The sequence below is a fragment of the Saimiri boliviensis genome, chromosome 4, assembly GCF_048565385.1.
Source record: "Saimiri boliviensis isolate mSaiBol1 chromosome 4, mSaiBol1.pri, whole genome shotgun sequence".
In the NCBI taxonomy this organism is placed as follows: domain Eukaryota; kingdom Metazoa; phylum Chordata; class Mammalia; order Primates; family Cebidae; genus Saimiri; species Saimiri boliviensis.
Window position 1 is genome coordinate 10,903,156 of NC_133452.1, and position 23,776 is coordinate 10,926,931.

General features: G+C 41.1%; 1 protein-coding gene across 3 annotated transcripts in view; it reads right to left on the minus strand.

Annotated features, from left to right (window-relative positions):
* Positions 1-16,825: 16,825 nt before the first annotated feature.
* The window catches only part of FNDC1 (fibronectin type III domain containing 1), a 101,794-nt gene continuing 94,843 nt past the window's right edge, over positions 16,826-23,776 (minus strand). For all 3 annotated transcript variants that reach the window (XM_039467945.2, XM_039467946.2, XM_074397184.1), the window contains 3 exons: positions 23,001-23,162; positions 21,238-21,360; positions 16,826-17,605 (listed from right to left, as the gene is read on the minus strand). In XM_039467945.2, coding sequence (XP_039323879.2) covers positions 17,490-17,605; positions 21,238-21,360; positions 23,001-23,162 — 401 coding nt within the window. In that variant the 3' untranslated portion in view covers positions 16,826-17,489. The remainder of the gene's footprint in view (positions 17,606-21,237; positions 21,361-23,000; positions 23,163-23,776) is intronic.

Consider the following 23,776-nt stretch of genomic DNA (forward strand, 5'->3'; position numbering starts at 1 on the left):
ACTCAGAGAGGGTTCCCATTGACGGATGAAGACAAGGTTCTCAGCCCACTAAGTGGGTCTCAAATTGCAAGCATAGCTACTCTGCTCTTAAAGTGGTTCGTTGTTTATAGAATATTGTTTTGTAAGTATTTTGTGAATAATATCTTGTAAATAAAACATTACAAAACTATGAAATTCCACAATTAACTTAATTCCTTCAAGATATTTAATAGAATTTCAGCACAAACTGAGAGGTGATCAATCTCAGGTTCTTCCATGTAACCGATATTCACAGAACAACCTTCTTTGAGCCTTTATCCTTCTTTAGGATCTGCATTCTCAAGTGTCCAAAATTTACCATCTGTTCTGATGCCATGGTTCTTATTTGATGGTCTATTTAAATTTGTCCAGCCAAAGACTGTGGACATCTTTCTTCAAGGACTGTTGACAAGGGACATAGGGAGTTGCCTTGGCCACACATCAACTTACAACCATGGCGGAATCAAAGGAGAAAATGTCTAGCCTCTTACCCTCAGATGAAGTCAATAAATTCCACAGATGCTGCTTTAGGGTGAATAACAGCTCCAAAGTACATTCACACCTGATCCTCAGAACCTGCGTATGTTACCTTACACGGCAAAAAGGATTTGGCGGTTGTGATTAAGGTAAGGGTCTCGAGAGGGCGTGATTTTTCCTGGATTATCTGAGTGAGCCCAGTGTAATCAAAATGGTTATCAAAGGGGTGCCAGTGGGATTCAGAGGCAAAGGAAAAGGCAGAAGTAAAGCTTGAGAGTGGTTTGCTTTGTAGGTGGAAGAAGGTGCCACAAGCCCGGGAACACAGGCAGCCACTAGACACTGAAGAAGGCAAGGAAACGGATTCTTCCTGAGCCTCCAGAAGGAACCAGCCTGCGGACACCCGGACCTCAGCCCAATGCAACTGATTTCAAACTTTCGACCTCCGGAATTGTAAGAGAATAAATGTGTACCGTTTTAAATCATTATGTTTGTGGGAATTTGTTATTGTATCCAAAGAAGACTTTTAGAGACGCAGAGACTGAAAAACATATTTTAAAAAGTATATGTAATCATTAATATGTAGAACTGTTGAGCATCCGTAGTCAAGATTTTTAAAAATATCTTTTTTGCCAATCTCTTCGTTAGCTTTCATTATCTAGAGAAGAATAATGGTAGTGAATTCTGCATTTTAGACAGAATTCTATTTATCACTATAGGCAGATGAGCTCTGTATTACCTAAGGCACAGTGTAAGCTACTATGCCCCCAAAGACCCTAAAATATAACAGGCTAGCCAAGATAGGACTTCCCTCTCTCACATAGCAGCAGTCCAAAGAAAGCAACCTGGGCTATTAGGGCCCGTCCGCCAACCTCTATACCAGCTTCTAGAGTCTAAAGCTGCTTTGAATTCACCAGTACATTTGAGTTGCAGCTAAAGAGAAGGTGAAAGTTTCAAGGAGAGCAAATACCCATTCTTTATTATGTCCTGATGTTTGGGGGTACTTATCATTTCCGTTCCTATCCCACTGGCCATAACTTCGTGAGATGGCTCTAAGGGAGGTGTGTGTCCTGCTAGAACGTGGGAGCGCTGTGGTTAAAGGAAAGGGGAGGGTAAATGTTGTCAGAGCTCCACCCATCCTGCTGCATCCTGTGTACAGCGAGGGAATTAAAAACCTGGACTCTGAGGTCAGGCCTCCAGGGTTCAAATTCTCAGTCTCCCCTTCGCCATCTAGCATTCTGCCATCACTGTTAGTTTTGATCTCCATAAATTAAAGATATAAGGAGCGTCCAGCTAAAGCTGTGTTGTGAGGATTAAATGAGAGTACTTAGAACAGTGCTTCATACAAAGTAAGTACCTCAAACACATGAATGATTATTAAAATCAATCCATATGTTGAAATCCTTTAACATTTTAATAAATTATTATTAATTCTTGTATTCAAATGTTTTTACTAAAATTATTAAAATCAGGAGACAGTCTTGAGAGTAAAAGTGGGTGCTTTTAATGATCATGCTGGACCAATAAGCTTAAATCAGGATCCCTTGGGCAAAACAGGGACATCTGATCACTCTAGTTATACAGCACAGACAAATAGCACCATCACTTCTGCTTCCTAAATACCAAAGGAACTAAGAGAAGAAAGAAAAGAGACAGTGATATTAAAGGTATTTTGAAGAATTGTGTTCCAAATACAAATTCCATCTTTTTAGAAATTCTTTACTAGTTAATTTCTGGAGATGCCTTCCACTTTTAAGTTATAATAGTCAAATTGCTTCTCAGAGTTTCTACTTTCTGGAAACTAGACACCATCTCTAAGGCTGCCTGTTTTTTGTCTTTTTTTTTTTCAGTGAATTAATATGAGACGAGTCAAGAGAAATGAAATAAAAAGTAGGTATCAGCAGCAATGTTTCAGTACAGCCAAAATTCACAACTCATCATCTATTTTCTGAATTAGAGAGTTTAGTATAGTGTATAAGGCTATGGCCCAAAGCAAAATAATATGAGAAGATATTTAACACCACTACGATGTGGAGAACTGAAAATTTAACCCATAGGCAGGTACTCCTTTGGCCTACAGAATTGGCAAAAGTTTTATAAAAATTGAGAAAATCTAGTGTTGGTAAGATTTTCAGGAAATGAGAAGACTCACATATTGTATGTGGGAAAGTAAGCCATTAAAACTTTGCAGAGGAACATGTAGCCCCTCTGACTCATTTATTACAAGTCTAGGACTTTAAAGGGAAGAAAACAGATAAGTGAAAAAAGATGCATTGAGTTGTATTTATCATGGTGAGAGATTGGAACTAAGGCTCTAACTAACCAACTCTCCTATGACAGAAAATTAAGTAAATCACATTGCACCCATATATCAGAAAACCAGTATATGAGAAAATATTGACAATATACCGTTAATGAAAAAAAGAAGTTACAAAACAGCTTCAAGTGCAGTATAACTGCATTTTTTTAAAGGAACTCAGATGCAGCCATTACATTTAACAAATCTGACTCATGGAATAAAATCACAGAGCAACTCTCTCTCTCTCTTTTTTCTTTTTCCTTGACATTTATTTAATAGACCTAGATCTTTCTCTTTCCTTGGATAAAAATGTCATCAGACTTCATGATATCTCTGGTCACTCTTAAGTAACAGAAAAGCATTAAGTTCCTCCTAGGAAAAGTAGCCTCAATTATTAACGAACATGTGCCGTTTCAAGCTTGATTTAGAGTTAAATCCTTTCCCGACGTTTGAATTATACCTGAGGCTTACAGCCTGGGATGGAGTTCTATTTCACATCTTTCCTCTGCTTTCTTCTTGCCTTCGCTCCTACTCTCCCCAAACCCCTTGCCACCTTCTGATTCCCTGCGGGTTGGAGCATAGGATGGAGAAGGCTGGGGGTGGGGTGCAAGCATCTCCTGACTGAGCCACTAAACACAGTGGCCTAGGATCAGAGTTCTCTGGGCTTGGCTTGGTTTTTCGGCGGCCCCTCTTCTGGACATTTCTTCATGTGTCAAGTAGTTGCGGATTGTATCCTGGACATTGTGAGGATCGTGTTGTGGAGATTTTCATTCTTATGTCCCTTTATAATTCTCTGAAGAATGTTGATTTTTTTTAGAGTAAGCCAATTAACCTATTTAGATTTAGACAAAAAATTCTCTCTCTCCTTCTGCAGGCAATAGTCTTAATCTTATGCCAGTTTCTGAAATCTTGGCTATGCTGCTCTGTGTGTCTGTTCATGCATGTTCAGGTTCAGATATTAGCTTGAGACTTAGATGGTGGTTAAAACTTAGATCAGTTTTCAAAGCCTTTGCCATGTTGCTTTGGTCTTGTGCATGTATATCATGGAGGTGAGCCTGGAACTTGTACAGGTTTCTATAGGGAAATAAGGAAGCCCCTTCTCCACCTGTCTCTTATATAGCATTCCTCCCACATTCTCCAGACTTTGAAATCCATATAGTATACTATAATTTCACATTTTAAGGAAATACTTGGAATTTAAGCCAATCACTTCTAAATAACCTGAGGATCAAAGAGAAAATTCAAAGTAAAATTTAACGTATACTATAAATTAAATGAAAATAAAAACACATGTCAGAATTTGTGAGATGCAGCTAAAGCAGTGTTTAGAGGTAAATTTACAGTGTTAAAATGTTCATATTAAAAAAGAAAAATTTCTCAAGTCAATGATTTAAGCTCCTACCTTCTTAGAACATGATAAATAAATTAAAGCTAAAGCAAGAAGAAGACAGAACATAAAAAAGATTAGAGCAGAAATCAATGAAGCTGAAAACATTGAAACTGTTAAAATTAAAACCAAAGCTGATACTTTGAAAAAATAACCAAATTGGTAAGCATCTGTTCAGACTAACCAAAAGAATGAAAGCAAAAGTTGCCCATGTCAGAAATTAAGGAAGGGACGTCACCACAGACTGTACAGATATTAAAACAATAATGTTAATAATTTAGAAAACTTTACACTATCAATTAGACAATTTAAATGAAATGGACCAATTTTTCTGAAAGACACAAACTATCAAAATTTATTTAAGATGAAATAGACATGCCTGAATAGACCTGTCTATTACAGAATTTGAACACGTAGTTTAAAAAGTCTTGTAAAAAAGTCTTCTCACAAAGAAAACTCTAGGTCCAAAATGCTTCACTGGGGAATTCTACTAAACATTTAAGGAAGAATAAAAGCAATTCTGCACAAATTCTTCAAGAAGATAGAAGAGAAGACAACACTTAACTTATTTTATGAGGCCAAAATCTCACTGATACCAAAAGAAAACCCAAGTTCATTATCTCTAGTGAACATAGATGCAAGAATGCTCAACAAAAATATTAGCAATTTAAAGCTAACAATACGTTATTAAAATAAAAATAATTAATAGTATTAATAGGCAATGCCCAAGTGTGGTTTATCCTGAGAATGCAAGACTGGTTTTACACTCAAAAATCTAATGAAGTAATTCATGATATCAATAAATTGAATAATAAAAACTATTTAACCATCTCAATAGATGCAGTAAAAGCTTTTGACAAAATCGAATATCCTCTCTTCATAAAAACTCAGAGGAAACCAGGAATAAGAAGGAGCATTCTTAACCTAATAAAGAGAATCTAGAGAAAAAGCTTACAGCCAACATCATTCTCAGTGGTAAAAGACCAAATGCTTTCTTCCTAAGATCAGGAACAAGACAAGGATGTCTTCTTTCACCATTACTATTCAACATAATCCTGGAAGTTCAAGGTAGAGTGATAGGCAAGAAGAAATGAGGTATATGTAGACTGGAAAGAAAGAAATAGAGCTGTCTATATTCAAAGATGACATGATTAGACAATCATGCGGATTGTATCCTGGACATTGTGAGGATCGTGTTGTGGAGATTTTCATTCTTATGTCCCTTTATAATTCTCTGAAGAATGTTGATTTTTTAAGAGTAAGTCAATTAACCTATTATGCAGAAAGTCTCAAGATGCCAACTACAAAGTAATCTCTTGATACTAATAAGTGAGTTTAGCAAGGTTGAAGATACAAAGGGCACATACAGAATGAATTCTTCTTCTGTGTACTAGCAATAAGCGATTAGAAACCAAAACCTTTAAAAAGCACCATTTACAGAAGTGCCCAAAAAGTACAGGAAGTGCTCAGGTATACGTTCAACAAAATATATGCAGGATTTGTATACTAAAAACTAAAAACACTGATGAAAGAAATCAATCAAGAGCTAAAGAAATCAAAAGATTATACTATATTCATGGATTGGGAGGCACTATTGTTAAGACGTGAAATCTTCCCAAACCCATTTAAAAATTCAATGCAATGCCAATTAAAATCTCACAGGAATTTCCGTTTTTTTTATATATTGGCAAGCTGATTGTAAAATTCACATAGAAAGGCAAAGGAACTTGAACAGTCAAAACAATTTTGCAAAAAGAAGAAAAAAATCTGGATACCTCACATTACCTGATTTTCAGATTTACTATAAACCTGCAAAAACAAATGAACAAAAAAGACAGTGTGGTATTGGCATTAAGATGGCCCGGTAGACTAGTGGAAGAGAAGAGATAGGCCATAAATAGACCCTCGTTTATATGATCAATTGATTTTCCACAAAGGTAAGTGAGTTAAGAAAGGCTAGTTTTTTCAGCAAATGGTCCTGCCACACCACTCATATGAAGGGGAAAAAATGACGTCAACTTGTACTTTATGCCTTAGAAAAAAATTAACTCGAAATGGATTATAGGCCTCTAAGTAAGAGACAAAATGATAAAACTTCTGTAAGAAAACATAGGAGAAAGTCTTTGTAATTTCATAAATATTTCATCCAACTCACAATCCGTGAAAGGAAAGAATTGATAAGCTGGGCTTTAGCAAAATTAAAAACTTCTGCAATATACAAGACACTCTTAAGGAATTAAAAAGATAAGTCATATATTTTATGGGATAAAATATATGTTGATCATATGCCTGACAAAGAACTGGTTTCCAAACTATATTAAACACTTTTACAACTCAATAATAAGAAAACAAGGAACCCAATTAAAATAAATGAGCAAAATATATTTTTTTAAACACTTCACCAAAGACGGTATCTGGATGGCAGATAAGCACAAAAGATGATCAAAATCATTAATCATTCGGGAAATGCAAACTAAAACCACAATGCGATACCACACCACATCTGCTAGAATAGCTAAATTTAAAAAAGCAAAAGGACAAATCCAGATGCTGGCAAGGATGTGGAAGAACTGAAACTCTCATAAATTACTGATAAAAGTGCAAAATAATATAGCCACTTTGGAAAGCAGCTTGGCAGTTTTTTTTCAAGGTTAAACATACATACACATAGCATGTGAAATTCCACTCCTGAGTATTTACCAAGAGAAATAAAAACTTACCTTCATATAAAATTCCGTAAATGAGAGTTTATAGCTGCTTTATTCATAGTCACTCAAAACTGGATACCACCCTAACATCTTCCTCCTACTGAATCCATCACCAAACCGTGGCACATTTGTGCAACGGAATACCACTCAGGAATTAAAAGGAATAAACTCCCGATGCATGCGACAATATACAGGCATCCCAAACACATTATGCGTTTGGGAACAAAGGCAGACTTGAGAGTCTGTATGACTCAGAACTCAGAACGAAGTCAGACTCGAAAATCTATGATTCCTTTTATATAGTATTCTGGAAAAAGGGACATTTTAGAGACAGAAAACAAATCAGTGGTTGACATGCTTGGGGTAGAGAGAAGGGCTTTTGCAGGTGAGGTGACTTCTCTATTTAAATGTTAGCAGTAGTTACGTGACCATGCATCTGTCAAGACCAGTACACCAAAAGAGTGAATTCTACTCTACATACATTTTCAAAAGGAAATAAAAACAAAAAATAAATCTGCACTTAGAAGTGTCCCTGGTACTTAGTAAGCACTTATGGAAATTGGCTATTACTGATGTATTGGTGAATGCACTAATCATATTTACCTCGTATTTGAGCTGTGAACCGGGATACAAACTATTTTCCAACTCAGTAATTACAGATTAACTCTGAAATATCCTGACTACAGATGAAGCCCTGAATTTTCACCAAGAAAATCACCAGGGCTAGCACTTTGAGAACCTCCAGCTAGACTGGGGTTTTAGTACCAGAACAGCTGTCCGCAGCGCCCTAGTGGGAAATGAAGGGGAGCTGAAAGTGGGTGTTTCCAGTGTGCCTTTCACAGGATATTTTGTTTTTCCTGAAGAACTGTCTAATGCCTAGTCATCCTACCTGAGACAAGGGGTCCCTTACATGGGAAACCCGTTTATGCTGGCAGACACCCTCATGGCCGCTGCTTGACCTGTGTCCGGTTTATGTCTTCAGGCATTGCTGTGGCACTAAGAGCCCAGTCTTGTATTCTCCTTGGTGTTCAAAAAAAAAAAAAGCCTGGCCTGGGGCAACCCTTGGTTGTTCAGATGGGAGGCGCACATTTAGTACAGCAGCACAACAGGAAACAAATTCAAAGACTCATGCAAGTCAAGAATGAAGAGTCACACAGACAGAGTGACAACTAGCAGTACAGTAGTCCCCCCTTATCCCTGGGGAATACATGCCCAGACCCCCGGTGGATACCTGAAACCATGGACGGCACCAAACCCTAGATATATATGGTTATACATATGTATATATATATATATATATATATATATATATATATATATATACACACACACACATACACATATATATGCACCATATATATGTATGCACCATAGCTGTATGCATATGTATTTATGTATATATGTATATATGTGTATATATATATATATATATATATATATATATATACATATGTGTGCCCGCCACCACACTCAGCTAATTTTTTATATTTTTAGTAGGACAAGGTTTCACCATGTTGGCCATGTTGGTCTCAAACTCATGACCTCAGGTGATCACTTGCCTAGACTCTCAAAGAGCTGGAGTTATGCACAGACACACACACAAACACACACACACGTGTGTGTCTATATATAGACACATACATGTATATATAGACATATATACATAGGCATACAGCTATGGTGCATACACATATATGGTGTGTGTATATATATATATATACATAGCTGTATATATACACATATATACACCATATATGGTGTGTGTGTATATATATATGTGTGTGTGTGTGTGTGTGTATTCATAAAATAGAATAATTATTACCATTCACTATAATAAAAGTTAAGTGAATGTGCTCTCTCACTCTCTCTCTCAAAATATCTTCTACTGTACCACAGATAGCTGAAACTGCAGAAAGCAAGACCTTGCCTAAGGTGGGCTGCTGGGTGCGTAAGTGACTAGGGTGTGGACCACACCGAGTTATCCAGTAAATGCCTTCAGGAAGCGGTGGGAATGCTGGCCGAGAGAGGTGCCTCTTAGTTTTTAATCTCCGGCCACCAGCTTACACCATTTGGCTGTGACATAAAGCTGTAAACTGTGTCAAAAACACAGCTGAGCCCCGCTTCTGGTACGAGAGAGTTAAACCTGTATTAAAAAATGGAGGCTGAGGCAACAGAAAATTATAAAAATTCACTAAAACTAGTCAAGTTTTGTACCTCTCAGACCACCATTTGTTTCTCATTAACTAGAGCATTCTCAATGGATAGACAGCATTTTCCGATTCAGCATCAAAAAGAGAAAGGAGCTGTGGTCACCAAATAAATATTTCCTATACAGCAGGCCAACCCAAAAATGTTGTAAATGGAATTTAGAGTCCCAAAGCAGCTGCACTTCACATGGAAATAGAACAATTGAGATGGCAGCACACAGAGAAACAAATAAACAAAAAGTACCCAACATTTACATAGAATTCCCCAATCTTACAAGAAAGTCCAGCTTGGCCAGTCCTGTGTTAATGTCGGCTGTGAACCGTGAGATGGGCACGAGCTGGATTCACTCATCACCCTGTGGCACTTGCTGGCTCAGCGTCTGCTGAGTTAAAGGAAGGATGGGTAAAGAGCCATGAAGAAAGCCCATCAGGGCCAAGAGTGGTGGCTCATGCCTGTAACCCCAGCATTTTGGGAGCCGAGGCAAGTGGATCACCTGAGGTTATGAGTTTGAGACTTGAGACCAGCCTGGTCAACATGGTAAAATCTCGTCTCTACTAAAAATACAAAAAATTAGCTGAGCGTGGTGGCAAGTACCTGTAATCCCAGCTACTTGGGAGGCTGAGGCAGGAGAATTGCTTGAACCCAGGAGGCAGAGGTTGTAGTGAGCCAAGATTGTGCCACTGCACTCCAGCCTGGGTAACGAGAGCAAAACTCCTTCTCAGAGGGAAAGGAAGGAAGGAAGGAGGGAGAGAGGGAGGGAAGGAGGGAGGGAGGGGAAGGGGAAGGGAAGGGAAGGGAAGAAGGAAGAAAGGAAGGAAGGAAGGCCGGCTGGCCATCATTGCTTCTGAAATCCTCAAATGTTGAGGGCACAAGTTTGGCTGCATCCATACTCCCAACATCGCCCTAATTCTGACCGTGGGGCCCACAAAGACCTGTGCCTGAGTGAGGAGCTGGTGCTGCCGTCACCTCACCCCAGGGAGCTCACACGCATTCATCCCTGAATGAACTCAGACTTGGACCAAGCAGGACTAGCTCTCTCTCACGTTAGACTTCCCACACCCGTCTTTAAATCCCTCTACTAAATTCACATACTTTTCATCCTGAAGCAAATCTACAAATTTCCAAACCTTCCAAGGAGGTGACAGTGGGGTGGGCTTATTAAGGTCTTGTTATTTGGGGCAGATGGAACGTGAGCTATGCTGTCTGGGGGCTGCGAGGTGGCCTTGGAGAGAAAGAAAGCGCATCCACACCGAGGGAGGCAACGAGGGGAAGCACAGAGTTCCTCCAGATCCAGGTCCCAGGAGTGGGTGCAGAGCGGAGCTGGGTGACGGGATCTCCCCCTGAGCCTGGCCAGCCCCGGCTGTGGAGAATAGCACTGCTGTCTTTTTCCCTAACGTTGATTAAACATTTTGAAGGTAACAAATACCCAACTAGACAGCACTGAGTATGCAATAGGGGCTGACTACATCCTTGATGAATGGAACCACAGAAGAACTTAGTTCTGAAGGAAGCCAAAGTTTGTCAGCTTAAACAAAAAAATGGACCCCCTAGGGTAGAAAACACTGATTTCCTTGAAACGATCATTCCTCCTTTATTCTGGTCACATGTCATGGGTCCTTGAGTATCGACAGTTCCTGTCAGGAATCTAAATTGAGACATTTGCAATGAAGACAGCAGCAGAGTGCAGAGTTAGTGAGTAGATTTGGGCTTGACTGCAGGCGCTTTCCAGCAAGAGAAAGACGAAGAAGTCAGTGTTGACAGGGAGGGCGAATTCCATGGAGAAAAATGGCTTGACTGATGAGCGATGTGCGTCCCAGTTCAGGGAAAGAGGAGTGAAGGCCCAGGGCCATATCTGCCATCTCTGCGGTGGAAGCAACAGGCGTTTGAAGTTCTGTTCCCAGGCCTAAAACTAGCTCTGTGACTTCCACGGGTTATTTCAGCTTTCTAGGTCTCAGTTTCCCTAACTGTATACAATTGACAAGACAAAATACCCTTTAAAGCTTTCTACCATCTCCAGGAAGAGAAGGGACTCTGAAGTCCCTTTCTTGTGAAATGAGCTCTCTAAACATTGTTCTCAACTTGTGTTTGCTCACAATGTCATAATGCACTAGATGTAACTAACGATCGTGGAAAATGCATTATCAGTTCCCAGATGTGGCAGATGCTTTGATTTTGTTCCTCCAGATCTACTCTCTTCCTTTCTCCACTCTGCTCTGCTGCAGGGCCTGATCTATGTCAGCCTCATCCACCGGCTTCCTTACCACCTGGCTTCCAGATGGATTTGACCACTGGGGACACTGGCAGGAAATAGGAGTGGGGGGAGAAAGCCGGGGGGAGGGTGTGGGACTAAGGAAGCCCAGACCCCCTCCCTGCAGCGCTGCCTCAGGCTGGTGCGGTCCCTTGAGTGAGATCATCATTTCTCTAAAACTGGACTTCTCTGTAAGACTCTCCCTCTAGATTCTGCCAACCACTACTTCCTCTGGCCCTTCGGGCTCCTGGTATTCCTGTGGTATCCATCCACACCTGCATACATAGCTTCTGATAACCTGCAGGTCACTTTCAGCAGATTTCCAAATGAGCCACCTGGGGAAGGTCTTTATGAGTCACAGCTTACATCCCGTCCCTGCATAAAGAGTCCTGCCATGAGTCCATCAAATTGTATCATGAGACTTACTGATTAATATGCAGCCAGCTCACCTTGAAAAAGACACATACTTGTTTCTGAATGATAGAGTCTTGCTGACTGTCTTGCTTGTGAAGCATTTTAGCCTGTATGTTGTCATCTGCAGCCCATGATTGTAACTTCTGTATCCTACCCTCCAGTGGACAGCCCCGATAACAGGAGTCCCTCGCCCCTCTCCTAAACTGTCATAAAAACGTTCCAACTTGTAGCAGATCTGGGGACGCACCCCTTCATTGATGTGTCTTCCTAGGTCGATTCTCCCGTTTGGTTTCCAGTAAGCCTTGATCAAACGGTTTCTGCCTCAATGGCCTTAATTTTGGTTGGCTTTCCTTTGTAAAGTCTCCCTGAATTTCTCTAGTGTGAACGGGACGTCTGATTACTGTTGGGCTGTTCCTCTCCCATCACAGCACCACCTTATGTAGTTAGTAAATGATAAATGTCTGCTTAATCTGTGCGTACAAGATCCGCATCTGTTCGGTGGTTTTGTTGCCTCTGTGGAAGTGTGACTAAGGTTGTGGAAAGCAGGGATAGAGAAGAGTCACGAGCGGACTCACTGCAGTCACTTGCGGTGCTCCCGCTGTGCTCGCCTCCCTTCTCCCAGCCCCACGGTGTGTGAGGCCTCTGCAGGACCCGAGCACTTCCGGGCCTCTTTGTTGTCTTCAGGGCCGTCTCGCCTACGGGACCATCATCTGTTCTACCCACGTTCATTCATTTGCACCGCCTGACCCCTGGCACACTGGCCACGTGTTTTCCTTCTGCTCCCACCTGGACACAGTCTCCATGAAGGCAGGGGCCTGTGTATTTCTGTGCCACAGTATCTCCAAATGTGCCTGGCATATATTTTGGAGTCAGTTGACCCTTGCTCGGTGAATTAGAGGAGTAACGTGTCACCAGTTCTGTGTTCACTGCCAGAGCCTCTATGGCCCCCTGACAGAAGGTAGGCACCCTCCTGCTCCACCACAAAGAAGTGGGGAGTAAGAATAAGGGTGGGGTGAGCCGGGAGCCTCTGCATGCCCAGGCCCAGCCTCAGGGGCTCACCACAGCCATCTGCATTCTGCCCCATCCCGGAGAGGCGGGAAGGAGTGGTCCGCAGGGCCCCCTCCCCAGAAGCCCAGCCCGGTGTCCGCTGTGCAGTCTTTGGGGGAATGTCTCCTCGTCCACTGCTCTTTGCAAGTCGTGCCCCCATAACAACCCCAAAAGCACTCACTTAGCCCAACTTCCACCCTTACACATCCTCCTCTGTGTGTTTTGGCTTTTGAAAGAAAAGTCCGAGGAGAAAGAGGCATTCAGGTATTATGTTTTCACCCCAAAGCACCACATCCCCTTAAAAGGGTGAGAAGGCCCAGCTACTATTCCGGAGCAGGGAAGGGAAACATCCAGGCAAGAGAAAGTTCAAGAGGACAGGCTGGTGAATGCTGCCAGGTGCTGCTGAAAGACCAAGACAGAACAGATTGCCCAGCAGCCACCTGACTCAGCCCCTGGGAGTGACTGGGGACCTGGGAGAGTGAGGGTGTGAGGAGGGGGCCCTGGAAGTCATGGCGTGGTGGAGTGAGAAATGAATGGGATGCGGAGGAGACGCAGAGCTAAAACAAGGGTGATTATTCCAGAAGTTCAGCTCGAAGTGGAGGACAGTGTGATGGGAGCTGAAGGGGCAGGAGTGATGGGGAGACTCCAGCATGTCTGACTGTTGGGAGAGAATCTTTAAAGAGGGAGACACTGAAGTCACAGGGGATCAAAGTATCTGAATCTCCCCTTCATCTTGGCCTGAAGGGGCAGCTTTCTGCAAGAAGGTTCAGGGATGAGCACAGATGCAGTTTCCGCCAAGGAGAAATACAATTTGGTGGCTCCAATTTGCTTTGCAAAGTGAGGTGGTTTCCTGGAATTTAGAAGGGAAGTAAGGGATGGAGGAGAGGGTGACAGAGTAGAGTTGGAGGACGGGGGGACAGAGGGACAAACCCCCGTGGAAACTACAGGGAGTTGACAGGAAATCAGAGAAGGCATGGCAGGATTGTAAGGCATCCACAACACATGAGGTGTGGCAGCAACATGGGCCGATTCTATCCGTGGAATCATTTTGTCATTGTGCCCAATCGACTAGGAAGTCTTTCCATGCCCGGAGAAGCAAACCCATTCTAACCCACTCCTCCTCACATTCTCAAATCCTCCACCTGCTCGAACCAACCAAGATGTGTAGCTTGAATAGATCAAAGGAGAAAAAATAAGTCAAAACTCATCTGGTAAAAACTGGAAATTATCAACCATTATGAACTAAATGGTTATATGAGAGACGCACGATACCTCCAGAAGAGGCTGCCACTTCCTGAGACCGCCCCTCAGGCCAGGGACCAGCCAAACAGGAACCTGGCAACCCAGGATCCAGCCACAAACTGCAGAGTTCAGGTGTTCAGCACTGGGAGGTGATGGTGCAAATAAAGATAATTGAAGTAAGAGGAGAGGGAACAGACATCTATTAAGTAGTTTATGCTCATTTTTTAATTAGGACATAGTTTAGACTTTTTTCAAACCACAAGAAAATGCTAATCTATGGGTACAAAAACTTTTTTCTAAAGGACCAAACAGTAAATATGTTAGGCCTTATGAATCTCACGTGGCCCTGTTGAACACTATCGGGTTTCTGTTTAACTGCTTTGTCTACAACCCTTTAAATAGGAAACAAAACAAAAAAACATCCTGAGTTCACAGGCCAGGGGCGTTAAGTTCAAAGTTTAGATATTTCCAGTTACGTTTAGTTTTTTGGGGACAGACATCTCACTGGTTCCCAATGAGGCTCACTTAATAGTTGGATCCTTCTAAGACTCTTTGTCATATTGAGCCAAATTTTGTTTTCCTGACTCCCACTTTTATCTACTTCTGACCTTAAGAGTTGGCCAACTGTCATGTTTCTCACAGGCTTTTTAAATAGGTGAGGTTTTTCCCTCTTTCGGTAAACATTCCCATCAAGTTCACCCTAATTTGATACGAAATGGTTTTCAAACTTCTTACTAACGTGAATGCCTCCTTCTTGGCATCTCCCTGCAAATAGACTTCCTAAAATGTGGCTTCCAGAACTTACGCAGTTCTAGAGATTTGATTAACTTGGGCAGAATATTGATCATCAATCTTACCGCCTATGCTTAGATACATCATTTTTGTTTTTGTTTAGGCAGCTCTGACAAGAATTATGCTAATTTTCATCTAAAATTGCAAACATTTATTTTTAATAAAATCTCAAATTTCTGTAATCAAATACAGCCTAAAGATTTCAGGCAGAGCTCAAAAATCATTGTATGCCAGTGAATTCATTGTACTTCTGTGAAGTGAGCGTAAACTTCTCTGAGGTGTGGCGAATCACAGAGGAGCAGTCACTTCTATCTCTATGTTGAGCCCTAATGCTGACCTCTTCCAGTGGGGCCCCATAACCAAGACAAGCTTGTAGGACAGACCAAATGGCTCTTTTCTCATGCATTCTGAATTATTTACACCCAAGAAAACATTTGCAGGAAATGAGCAATCTGCTGGTGCTCTCTCGCTTAATGGCTCATGCTAGCATCTTTTCCTGCTGGTGGATGCTGATATGGTTTGGCTCTGTGTCCCCACCAAAATCTCATAGCTCCCACAATTCCCATGTGTTGTGGGAGAGACCCTGTGGAAGATTATTGAATCAAGGGGTGAGTCTTTCCCATGCTGTTCTCCTGAGAGTGAATGAGTCTCGCGTGATCTGATGGTTTTAAAAAATGGGAGTTTCCTGCACAACCTCTCTTCTCTTGTCTGCCGTTCTGTGAGACGTGCCTTTCACCTTCCACCATAATTGTGAGGCCCCCCCTCTTGCTAGGGGGAACTGTAAGTCCAATAAACCTCTTTCTTTTGTAAATTACCCAGTCTCAGGTATGTCTTTATCAGTAGTGTGAAAACAGAATAATACAGATACTGATAGAAATTTGGAGGGAGAGGAGATAAAGGAAGCAAGTTATGTGCTTATTAGGACATTCAGTTATATTTACAGATCTTATCTTTGGCTTCGCATTGCAAAGCATATTTGAATGTTGATCAGTGTTAAAAATAGGGCATCTCCTTCTTGAGTTCCCTTTTTATATATGAGATCCCAAAGCTGCTTAAAGACTTCTACCCTGTTTTGCAAACTAAAACATAGGTAACACATGATCTGTCTCCCTAAGGGATTCTGCTTTTCCAGGAGGTCAGAATGCTTGTATTTTCTTTACCATTGTTGACGGTAGAAAGGAGATTGTAGAATGAGGAAAATACCAGACATCATGGCTCCATCCCAAAGACCCTGCAAAGTTACATTCTCCTTTGTATATTTTACCTTCAAAACTACCAGACACATTAGGTTTCACCTCAGTTCAGTGCTGCCACTGATAATAATCAACTCCAGGAGCTGGGACTGCATTCTACAGTTGAATGGATGTAGCATAGGGGTGCAGCCCAATTCCCCCAGAAAATAATGCCTCCAACCCATTTCCACCATTGCTGCTCTTCTGCTGACAGCTTTGTGAAAGAAGATAAGCCCTTCATGGCACTGTGCCGCCTGAGGGACAGGGACCAACCATGCTCACGGAAAGGACAATGTGTTTTAAATAATCAGAATGAAATGTCTTAAATAAACTCTCTTGTACTACAGTCAAGAGAGGCAAGATGCTTCCATTTCAATGAGCAGATATTGAAATAAGAAGGAAAGACCAAAAGGATTCTTTAAAACAAGACTTTTAAATCATTTGGGACCTAAAATCTTTATCCATCTGGAACATACTGGATATGCCTCCATGGCGGCAACAAATATATTTTCCACCTGGATGTGGAAAGATCGTTGCCCTAGGTAGAATGCACCTGGTTGTGCAGCTGTCAATGGTGTGGCCAGTTCTCGTACTGATACTGACAGTATCTTATTCTCCTCATCATTTCAGAGCCCCACAGCACCCACAAAAAGAATATATACCTTCCCCTGTTGCTAAAGTATGCATAGTACATATCTCTGGATGCTTCTAAAAGATGTTATTATACAGCACTTTGCCCAAAAAGTCCCACACACATTTATCTAGTGAACAAGTACAAATTTAGCAATTTAATCAATATTCTTGCAGACAAGTGAGGATATGTATATGCACATATACATATATATATCAAAATTGAGAATTTACAAATAAGATTTGATACATTTAGTGTAGTAGTGGGTGAGTCCATAGAATAAATCTCAAGTAAGATATATTTATTTTCTCTGGTGGTGTTTTTAGAAATTCCATTCTACTGCATAAAAAGGAACCTAAAGCTTAAGTTCAGCTAGTTTTGGAGAAATCCAAAATGAGAAAAACAGAAAGCACGTAGCATTCCATGAAGCAAGAACAGCATGCATATGCTGCTCCTGGAAATACCGAAGTGTCCGAATGTCATGCCTAAAAAGTCTGGAAATCACACTGAGTCAGCAGCTGGTGTCTCATGTCTCTGGAATGTGCTATTACAAACAAAAAAAAGTGAAGAAGCAAAGTTAACAGCAAAATGAATCCTGTTCATTGTCCATGCCAAGAAGTGGCACTGAGTTCCAGACTGAGATGACCAGAATGGCCAGTGTCCATCTGTGGCCTTCCTGGCACCTGAGGCAGCAGGGCTGGGCACGTTGGCTATTTTTGCTCACAGCCCCTAGTGCGACTTAGTTGGTGGGGATGGGCAGGGCGAGCTTGCAGCACGATTGTCCTGTGATTACCACTTTCCAGGGATGGAGACCCCACACTCGTACCAGCCCACATAGTAATAGGGAGTTCCAAAGCCAATGTTGCCAAAGCTGACGGGTTCCTGGCGATACTGGCGATAGTAGCCTGGAAGAGCAACAGGAGAAGGGAAACGTGTCAGAGGCCCCTGAACCAACAGGTAAAACTCATCCTTACAGCCTCCTTCAGTCAGAAGGCCTCTGGTAAGTTGCTCTTGGGAAACAACGCTACTTCCGAATAAACCGAACCATTTTTGTGAGGAGTTGCCACAGCCCTGGGTAAGGGCCAGGACCTCAGGCCCAGCCCCGACCCCAGCCTGGGGTCTCTTATGCCTCATGGGATAGCCCAGCCATAACTTGAGGGCCGTGTTGGAGCTGGGGACCAGCTCAGGTCTCCTCCATAGGAACCCAGTGACTAAGCGTAAAGTATTTATTTATCCCAAGCAGATGTGTAGGGACCATCCTGTCCCCACATGCGTGTGACACAGCTAGGATGGTGTGATCGCTCTCTCCCCACAGAAGAGGATAATTTTAGCCAGTTGCTGGTTAACACTCACTGCTGGGCAGGCCCTGACCCGGATGGACAGGTTCCTGCCCCATCCTTGGAGAGCTCAGGGCCCCCGACTTACCTTTATCCTCCAAGGTTTAATTCCTGGACTCTCGGGTAGATTTTTAGACCTTTCAAGGAAATCTCTCAAAGAAATCCTGTAGCATTTCGGACCATTTATCCCTTAAAGTAGAAGGGATGCCCCAATCTTCTCAAAATTTTTCTAGAAACTCAGTAACTGCTCTCACACTTTTGGCCCTGTTTACTTTTGCCAAATAGATAGCTGCCTGCCCTTCCACCAGTGAGTGTGCTGAATACCCAAAAGCTCTGTTCAGTCAGTCCCATGATCACAGTCACAGGGACACCATGGAATACAGATAACGCAGGCACTAGTAAACCCGGGGGACTGTAAGACCCAGAAAAAATGAAGAAAGGTGATATATTTTGTAGATTTGTTGTAATAGTTAATTTTATGTGTCAACTGGACTAGGCTGCATATCTGATCCAACATTAAGTGTTTTTGTAAAGTATTTCTTAGATGAGATTAACATCTGTTATTTTATTCCTTTTTCTTTATTTTGGAGACAGGGTCTTGCTCTGTTGCCCAGGCTGTGACCCACTTCCAGTGGAGCCAGATAACCAAGACAGGCTTGTAGGACAGAGCAAATGGCTCTGACCCAAAAGCAGCCTAGACCTCTAGATCACTAGGTCACCTCCAGGTCACTGCAGCCTAGACGTCTCCAGTTCAAGCAATCCTCCCATCTCAGCCTCCTGGGGAGCTAAGACTATAAGCATGTACCACCACACCTGGATTTTTTTTTAAATTTTTTTCGTAGATATGGGGTCTCACTATGTTGCCTCATCCTCAAACTCCTGGGCTTAAGCAATCCTCCCACCTCAGCCTCCCAAAGTTCTGGGATTACAGGTGCGAGCCACTGCATTTGGCCAAGATTAATATTTAAATCACCACACTGAGTAAAGCAAGTGACCCTCCATAATGTGGGTGGGCCTTATACAATCAGTTGAAGCCCTGAATAGAAAAAGACTAAGGTTCCCCTAAGCAGAGGTAATTCTGCCTGCAAGCAGCCTTTGGATTTGAACTGCAACGTCAACTCTTCCCTGGATCTCCAACCTGACAACCTACCCTACACATTTTGGACTAGCCAGTTTCCACAACTGTGTGAGCTGGTTCTTTAAAATAAGTCCATTGATTGATAGGTAGGTAGGAAGGTAGGTAGGTAGGTAGATGATAGATAGATAGATAGATAGATAGATAGATAGATAGATAGATAGATATAGGTGGATATATGTGTATGTATGTATGTATGGATGGATGGATGGATAAATGGATAAATAGATACATGGATAAATGGATAGATAGGTAGATACATGGATAGATGGATGAATAGATAGATGATAGATAGATACACAGATGAACAGATGGATGGATAGATAGATGGAGAGACAGATATAGATAGATGATAGATATATACATAGATACATAGATGTAAGGATTGACAGATATGGACAGATAGATAAATAGGTGGATGATCAGATAGATGAATAGATAGATGATGGATAGATAGACACATACATACATAAATACATAATACATACATATGTAGATGAATGGATAGATGATAAATTTGTGGATGGATGGATGTATAGATGGATGAATGGATAGATGTGAATAGATAGATAACAGATGGATGAATAGATAGATTAGATAGACAGATGGATACATAGATAAATGAATAAATGGATGAATGGATAGATGATAGATAGATAGATGAATAGACAAATGGATGGATAGATCAATAGATAGATATAGGAGGATGGATGGGTGGATGGGTGGATGGATAGACGCATAAATAGACACATGGATAGATGGATAGATAGGTAGGTACATGGATAGATGGACGGATAGATAGATGATGGATAGACAAACAGATGAATAGATGGATGGATGATTGATAAATAGATGTAAGGATAGACAGATATGGATGGATAGATAGTTGGATAGATAGATGGATAGATACATATATACATACATACATAGATGGGTAGGTAGATAGATACATGGATAGACAGATGGATACATAGATAAATGAATGGATATATAGATGGATAGACAGATAGATATAGGTGGGTGGATGGATTGTTGAGTAGATACATGGATAGATGAATAGATAGATAGATGATGGATAGACAAATGGATGGATAGGTAGATGTAGATAGATGATAGATTAATAGATAGATACATACATACATATATAGATGGGTAGATAGATACATGGATAAATGGATGAATGGATAGATGATAGATAATAGATGGATGGATTGATGGATAGAGAAATAGATGGACACATACATAGATGGATACATGGATGGATAGATAGACTGATGATAGATAGCTAGAGAGATAGATAAGTAGAGACAGATAATACATGGATGGATGGATGGATGGATGGATGGACGGACGGACGGACAGACGGACGGACGGACAGATAGATAGATAGATAGATAGATAGATAGATAGATAGATAGAAAGATAGATAGATAGATAAATAGAGCCTGTTGGTTGTTTGTTTCTTTGGATGAAAGAACCTTAACTAATATGCTTATTTTACTGTTTTGTGTATTACACTGTATTTTAATTTTTGCAAATGGGTAATTCATGCAGCTACCTACAGTATTTTTTCCAATCTAAAAATTTAGCAAATCAGAACATCTCGTATCTTGAAAATGCCTGATCACTCAGAGCTGAGTGCATAATGAAAAAGGTGCTAGACTGTATTCAGTTGTTCTGTTTATTCATTTGGAGACCAAGAGAGTTAATAACATTACATCATTAACCTTTGAGATTAGTGTATTTGTCCTCACCTTATAATGCCACAATCAAACAGCTTATAGGTTACCTCCTGAAACATCACAGTGGGTCTGCATGTGTGTTTATCTTTGCCTTCCCTGTACCTTTCTTCATGCCATTCTCCCACCTCCTTGAGGCTCACCCCCTCAGCCATATATAATAGGAGTATTTTTTTGATTCTTTATTTTTATTTTTATGACTTTAAGTGCTCCCAACATCCATCTTCACATGACAAGGGAAAGGCAGACCTACTATGGATTTCCCCCACTATTAACCCTTCTCTCCCACCTCCCAGGGTAATATATCAGGCATTTGTTTGTATTACCTTGAATGGTAGGGAGGGCTTCTACATAGGACTGAGGCCCTGTTCTTCCATCAAGGTGTGAATCCACAAATTGGCAATGGTCTTCACCTCTTCCCCAGCTGTCTCCAATGCTGTAGAAGGTATCTGCATGAAGGGATTGATTAAGTCAGCAACTATGTACAGAATTTCAGAACTGGTTAGAAGTTTGCACAAACTTTGGAGACCGTTTGAATTGAGCGTATGACTTAAACTGTGTGTGCTACACTTTTCATGTCTGAAAATGGTGATAACAGCACCAATCTGATAAATGTAAGAATTCAGCAAGATCAAATTATACTAAATACTAAATGAACAGTAAGTGGGAACTACAGCATTAACATTATAGGCAGTTTTGAGTAGACCTTTCTATTTCTTAATTCTAAAAAAAAGAATGAAGAAAACTATGGTAGTTGTAGAAAGTATCATGAAATAATTATGAAAGGCAGGAAGGTTTATTCAAATAGAAGAATCTATTTTCTTTTTTTTTATTGCATTTTAGGTTTTGGGGTACATGTGAAGAACATGCAAGATTGTTGCATAGGTACACACGTTGTCATGCGTAACTAGGAATGGGCGTGCCTGTGGCATGAGACGCTGTCCATGGTCCTGAGCCACAGCTGCACAGTAGGACAAACTTGTGTCTCCCAATCCTGGGATATGACATATGGTTAGGCAGCCTCTCCTAGGAATGCTGAAGCAGGGGAGGAAAAGGGCAGTGGTGGAAGAGAAAGGAAAGAGCACAGAGTGTGTGTGTGAGAGAGACAGAGACAGGCAGACAGAGAGTGGTTGTTGGGAGAAGCATATACACAGAAATTGCTAGGGTTGGGGTCAGAGGGGGGACTTTGTTTTGACACTGTTTTTAAATGATCACTGCTATCAAGAAAAAAACAAAAATTAAAAATATTTTTTTGACCAATGACAAAATGTAGACCAGCTGAGGTAAAGTTTGTAAAATCTCTACACTGAAAAATTTAAAGTTATGCAAGTTTTAAAATAAAAAACAAGTTTGCTATGTAGGTAGGTGAGTGAAAACCCAGCTGAATAGAAATCACTTTTAGAAGTGTTAGTAGCTCAAGGCACTCGAATTATTCTTTGCTTTAATCTAAACCGTGATGAAAACAATGTGATTATTATTAGGACACAGAACAAATATTACTGCTGATACATGTTCCACCATTTACATTTTTTCTCTGTAAAGCTGTGGCTCTGGTAGGGGCTAGAAAGGGAACTTTTCCTCAATTATTCCAGCTCACGCTCATACTCATTATTTACTGTATTAGTGGCAAAAAAAAAAAAAAAGGCGCCTTAGATTTCTAACAGAATTTTGGAATGACATAGCCAGTCACTATGTCATTCCTAAGACATAGTGAACTTTTCATTTGTTTGTTTGTTTGTTTATTTGTTTTTAGTAGAGATGGGGTTTCACAATGTTGGCCAGGTTGGTCTTGAATTCCTGACCTCAAGTGATCCGCCCACCTTGGCCTCCCAAAGTGCTGGGATTACAGGTGTGAGCCACTGTGCCCGGCCAACACAGTGAATCTTTTAAAATAGTTTTAGGGTGCCAGTGTAAAAACGAGTATTCTCAAAGTAGAATCTATAAAACTGGTTTGTAGTTGAGGCAGAGTGAGCCACAATCATAGTTCCAGCCCTCGTAAACATTGTGATGCACCCGTGGTGACAAGCTAGTGCATGATAAAATCAAAATGTCCCATACCTTCCACAGCCAACCATCCACAAAGACTTACCTTTCAAGTTGTCACTGAGGTAGATTTTATACCTCAGAGAATTACAAAGAACAACTCCCACGAATTTTCGATACCACGTCCGCTTCACATATTGCCGTCCATGGCAGTCCGTGTAGCCGGGATCGTGTTTGAAAGCAAATGGAATCCAGATAGGCTCACCACCTTGACAATACAAAGCACAGCCGCTGAGAGTAAGCAGTCCACAGTGTGTCTTGTCACACAATACCAGGAAGCTGGACTTCCTCCCTGGGCTTTCCCCTCCTTGCAGGGCTTTTTTGAGCAAAGTGTTTCCACTCTCCTTCTCTTTCTCTGTCTTTTTCAGTACTAAAGTATATTTGGGGTGTTTACCTGAACATATTTAAAGTATTTACATTTCAACAGAGGATTCTCAGAGTTAAGAAAAGCCTCTAAATGGAAGGAAAATAAGCTGTAATGGCAGATTTGGTCTTTTGAGGCATGCCATCCTGTCCCCACATCCCTCTGTAGAGACTCCACTTCTTGTCACTCAGAAGATCCGTTTTGCATTTAAGCAACAAGGCTTTCTCAGTTTGCTTGAAAAATACAGTAAAACTTGTTATTTTCCTTGTTGCCTTTTGCTATCTTTTCAGTGATTTAAAATATTCAAATGAGTCATGGAAATAAAGTATCTATTTCATAGGACTGGCTACTCCATAATGTTTTTTTCATAGATGTTGATTGCTATGGCTCTATTTAAAAAATCCCAGGTCATTCTTTCCCATAGAGTAAAGAAGGTCAGGATGAAGAGTGCAAGGAAA